Consider the following 5,524-nt stretch of genomic DNA (forward strand, 5'->3'; position numbering starts at 1 on the left):
CCGAGTAGCTGGGACTACAGGCGCCCGCCACCTCGCCCAGCTAGTTTTTTTGTATTTTTAGTAGAGATGGGGTTTCACCATGTTAGCCAGGATGGTCTCCACCTCCTGACCTCATGATCTGCCCGCCTCGACCTCCCAAAGTGCTGGGATTACAGGCGTGAGCCACCACGCCTGACCCAAAAATTACAACTTCTACTCTTTGAAAGACATTGTTAAAAGAATGAAAAGACAAGTCACTGACTCAGAAAACATATTTACAAAGTCTGACGAAGGACTTGTGTCCAGAATACATAAACAACTTTTAAAATTCAACAATAAGAATGCAAACAATTCCACACAAAAATGGGCAAAAGATGCGAACAGACACTTTACCAAAGAAGATACATGGATGGCAAATATGGTAAATACATCTACGAAAAGATGTTTCACGTTATTACCCATTTGGGAAATGCAAATTAAAACCACCACGAGGTACCACTACATACCTACTCGATTAGCTAAAATTAAAAAGATCATATCAAGAGTTGGCAAGGACATGGAGGAACTGAACTCTCATACACGGCTTGAGAATGTAAAATGGTGCAACCAATTTGGGAAACACGTTGGCAGTTGCTTTAAAAGTGAAACATAGGCCGGGCGCGGTGGCTCAAGCCTGTAATCCCAGCACTTTGGGAGGCTGAGACGGGCGGATCACGAGGTCAGGAGATCGAGACCATCCTGGCTAACACTGTGAAACCCCGTCTCTACTAAAAATACAAAAAAAATAGCCAGGCGAGGTGGCAGGCGCCTGTAGTCCCAGCTACTTGGGAGGCTGAGGCAGGAGAATGGCGTGAACCCGGGAGGCAGAGCTTGCAGTGAGCCGAGATCGTGCCACTGCACTCCAGCCTGGGCGACTGAGCAAGACTCCGTCTCAAAAAAAAAAAGAAGAAGAAAAAAAAAAAGTGAAACATATCCCTACCATACGAACCAGCTCTTCCACTTCTAAGTATTTTCCCAAGAGAAAAGGCCGGACATATGCTCACTGTCATGCACACACAAAGGCTTGTACACAGACGTGCAATGCAGCTTCACTTATCATATCAAGGAACTGGAACAACTCGTGTCCCTCTACAGCTAAGTGTGTAAACAAATTGTACATCCACACCATAGAACACAGTTGATCCCTCAACAAGGTGGGGGTTAGGGGTGCTGATCCCCTGCACAGCTGAAAATCCATGTATCAGTTTTATTTATTTATTTATTTTTATTGTTATACTTTAAGTTCTAGGGCACATGTGCATAACGTGCAGGTTTGTACATATGTATACTTGTGCCATGTTGGTGTGCTGCACCCATCAACTCCTCATTTACATCAGGTATAACTCCCAGTGCAATCCCTCCCCGCTCCCCCCTCCCCATAATAGGCCCAAGTGTGTGATGTTCCCCTTCCCCATGTATCAGTTTTAACTGCACAAAAACTTAACCACTAATACCTTCCTGTTGATGGGAAACCTACTGGTAACATAAGCGGTTGGTTAACACATATTTTGTACGTTATATGTACTATACGCTGTATTTTTACAATAAAGTAAGCTAGAGGAAAGAAAAGGTTATTAAGAGAATCACAAGGAAGAGAAAATACATTTATAGTGCTGTATTTATGGATACCCTAAGTTCACGTCGTCTGTTAACGAGAAGAATCACCTGTCTGAAATGGCGGCGACCGCAGCTGCAGCCCTCAGTCTACGGCACATAGCAAGCAATTCAGCTTTTTCTTGTAGTGTCACGAATTTTCTCTGCTTTTTGGGAGCACCTCCAGCATCACCCGTGGCACTGTGTATGGGTCCTAGGGTGTCATGCAGGCTTTATAGGATCGCCTTAAACATGATTAAAACTGTGTGAGAACTCTGAGAGGTCACTGTTTTTTTTCTGTTGTTGGTTTTTTTTTTTTTTTTGAGATGGAGTCTTGCTCTGTCGCCCAGGCTAGAGTGCAGTGGCACGATCTAAGCTCACTGCAACCTCTGCCTACCGGGTTCAAGCGATTCTCCTGCCTCAGCCTCTTGAGTGGCTGGGATTACAGGCACCTGTCACTGTGCCTGGCTAATTTTTGTATTTTTAGTAGAGACTGGGTTTCACCATCTTGGCCAGGCTGTGAACTCCTGACCTCGTGATCCTCCCGCCTCGGCCTCCCAAAGTCCTGGGATTCCGGGCGTGAGCCACCGCGCCCGGCCGAGAGATCACTTTTTACTGTGATTTACTGTGATTTGTGATTTACTGGAGGGAGGAGCCGTGCATGTGGAGATGATCAGCCTCACCCGCGTTTTCGGCACTCGCAGCACCTGAGCTCACGGCTGTGCCGGCAGGAGGGTTTGTAAAATATCGCAGCCGTGCAGTACGCACTGCAGTGAGTTTTGTGCAGCTGTGATTAATTTCTACATCCCTACATTTGTTCAATTTCTCTAAATTGTGAAAGACCCCACATATGGTCTATAAGTGTTTGTGTGCACGTAAGTTTTGATAAATTTTAACTTTTCATAATAGATTTGTGTATAATTTTTGGTATTACATGATTTTAAAACAGTAGCATCTCTATATATTTTATGTATTCATGACGCATCTTTTTGTTGCTGTTTTCAGTATTCCTAGGCCATGCTGTTTGTCTGAAAGCTTTTTCAAATTGTTACACCTCTCCAGAAACTTCTCCAATACACTTGCTGAGAAAAACCCACGTGTACGTGGCCTGTGTGGTTCCAACACGCTGTTCGAGGGCCCCCACTGCTGCTGTGAGGAAACCACGTGTCTGGACCGCACAGTAATCATGCTGAGTGAAGGCGGCCAGACCAGTGAAGCACACAGCACACGACTGCATTTACCTGAAACTCCAGCAAACGTAAAACTGCTGAGCAGGCAGGAAGGGGGTGGTGGTTGTGTGGTGTGGGGAGGGCTCCGGGGTGGACAGGAGGACACGTGGGGTGTTGGATAAATATGTTCACCGCGTTGACTGTGGTGGCTCATCGGGGTACAGATGTATGTCAAAACCGATCAAACTGCACATTTGAAATAGGGGCCATTTGCTGTAGCCAGTTATACATCAACAAAGCTACACATCAGCAAGACAACGAACAAATCACTGCAAATCCCATAAAACCTCTAGCTCTAAGTACCGCTTTGCAGGAGCTCCAGGGACAGAGGAACTTGTTGAATGAGACCAGGGAGACGCAACCCGCAGAGAAGCCTGACTGCTGAAAGCACCGACGGCAAATCACTCAGCATCGAACACAACATAGTCAAGGAAAAGGATGACGGAGGAATCTGGATATTTAAAGACATTTATCAACAACTGCCATGCACGGACCTTCCTTGGATCTCAAGTCAAACCAGCGAACTGTAAAGAAAAAGGAAGAAGAAGATGAGAAAGGGGACAAGGAGGAGAAAACAGAACTTTGTGAAACAGAGAGTCCCGGGATGGGACACTGCGGCATCCGTCAAGTCAACACAGGGTGTAGGACTCCATTTACACAAAAATCCGGAAAACGTAACTGGTCTATGGTCACAGAACGCAGAGGGGCAGGCGGGGTGGGGGACGGGAGCCCCTCGAGGTGCTGGTGTGTGACCTGCACACAGAGACTGCTGAGAGGAACAAGGGGTGGGTTTGCAGTAACATCGTTTTTTCTTTGTAATTTTTTATATCGCTTGACTTTATAAAACAGCAAAGCATAACTTTGACAAATGAAATAAAGTTTTTCGTTTTCTTTTTTTGAGACAGGGTCTGTTGCCCAGGCTGGAGGGTGGAGGCACAATCACGGCTCATGGCGGCCTTGACCTCCTGGGCTCAGGCGATCCTCCCACCTCAGCCTCCCATGTAACTGGGGCTAAAGGTGTGAACCACTGCACCCAGATAATTTTTCGTAGAGACAGGGTCTCCCTATATTGCCCAGACTGGTCTTAAATCCCCGGGCTCTAGTGATCCTCCTGCCTCAGCCTCTCCAAGTGCTGAGATTATAGGCGTGAGCCACTGCGCCCAGCCTTTCGCTTTTTTTAATTTCCCACACTACACTGACACAATGGTCTATCTTAAAATCGTTTTAAGTGAATACATATGTAACTGATAAAGGAACATTTGTTTCCTTTAATGAAAAAACATGAAAATAAAAAAAAATCTGGCATCAAACCTAACACTCAGGACAAAGCCTGACCCCCACGGGGCAGCTCACTGCCGCGGCCTCCGGGGAACCGGCTGTCGGGGAACAGCGCTCTGACCGCGGTCGGAGCTGGGCCGAAACTCAACACGTGTCCAGACTCCTGCAGTTCAGAACCAGCCTGGCAACGCCGAACAGCATTCCGGTTTGCACGAGGTGCACGTTACTTAAAAAAGCAGCCACAGCTGGGTGCAGTGGCTCAAGCCTGTAATCCCAGCACTTTGGGAGGCCAAGACGGGCAGATCACGAGGTCAGGAGATCGAGACCATCCTGGCTAACACGGTGAAACCCCGTCTCTACTAAAAAACACAAAAAACTAGCCGGGCAAGGTGGCGGCGCCTGTAGTCCCAGCTACTCGGGAGGCTGAGGCAGGAGAATGGCGTGAACCCAGGAGGAGGAGCTTGCAGTGAGCTGAGATCCGGCCGCTGCACTCCAGCCTGGGCGGCACAGTGAGACTCCGTCTCAAAAAAAAAAAACAAAAAAAACAAAAAAAAAGCAGCCACAGTCTGCCTGAGGTCCTGTTTTAAGTATTTTCACAAGTTCACTGAAAAGCACATCAACTCATTCACAGTGTGATGCCTGGTAACCAGGACACCCGCCCTCGGCTGCCTGTATAGGGAAGGGTTGTCATGACGTGACCACAAGACGGTCTCTGCCTCCCCCAGCGGCACCAACGGCCCCACAGAGGATGGCAGGGACAAGCCACCCGTGTGGCAACGGCCATGTCCCCTCTCTCAGATGGCAGCCGCTCATGCCCGAGGGGGTGCCGCAGGCGTCCCCAAGTCCAGTCTCACACCAGCACAGTCCACTGCCAAGGACACGCTGTCGTCCACGTCGCATGCAGCAGCCTGGCTCTCGGAATGTGCTGGGGGCACACGGGACACGGAGACTCTGAAACACTGGCTGTGTGATTTCTGAGCTCGCCCTCTCACCCTCTGCAGTCCACGGGTAAGTGGACCTGTGCCGTCGGGTTTCCCAGCTCAGAACTCGAACCAGTCTGAACTACCGGCCTGAGACCAGCCTAGCGTGTGTGCCTGCTTGGGCCACCCTCACCTCCCACTCCGTGTGATCGACGGCATGTGAGTGAAGGTGAGGACGGAAGGACCACGGCCCATGACAACACACACACAAGAGACCACAGCATAATGCAGGAGACGGCGCCCAAAGGCAACCTGCGCACCTGCCCCAGACAAGGCGCCAGGCGAGGTACCTGCGTCAGGAGCTGCTCAGGCGTCAGCTGGTTGATCCAACGTGTGTATCGTTCGGTGGAGTTAGGGGGATCTCTCCTCACTTGGCAACCGACGATCTGTGAAAAACGACGACAAACAGAGCTCAAAACACGTCAG

The 5,524-nt window shown here is 49.1% G+C and overlaps 1 protein-coding gene across 1 annotated transcript in view; it reads right to left on the reverse strand.

The window, feature by feature from the left end:
• B3GNTL1 (UDP-GlcNAc:betaGal beta-1,3-N-acetylglucosaminyltransferase-like 1) overlaps positions 1 to 5,524 on the reverse strand; it is a 146,139-nt gene that overhangs the window by 125,031 nt on the left and 15,584 nt on the right. Inside the window, exon 3 of the mRNA XM_011970204.1 lies at positions 5,389 to 5,484. Coding sequence (XP_011825594.1) covers positions 5,389 to 5,484 — 96 coding nt within the window. The remainder of the gene's footprint in view (positions 1 to 5,388; positions 5,485 to 5,524) is intronic.

Source organism: Mandrillus leucophaeus, unplaced genomic scaffold, assembly GCF_000951045.1.
Source record: "Mandrillus leucophaeus isolate KB7577 unplaced genomic scaffold, Mleu.le_1.0 Scaffold1, whole genome shotgun sequence".
Classification (NCBI taxonomy): Eukaryota; Metazoa; Chordata; class Mammalia; order Primates; family Cercopithecidae; genus Mandrillus; species Mandrillus leucophaeus.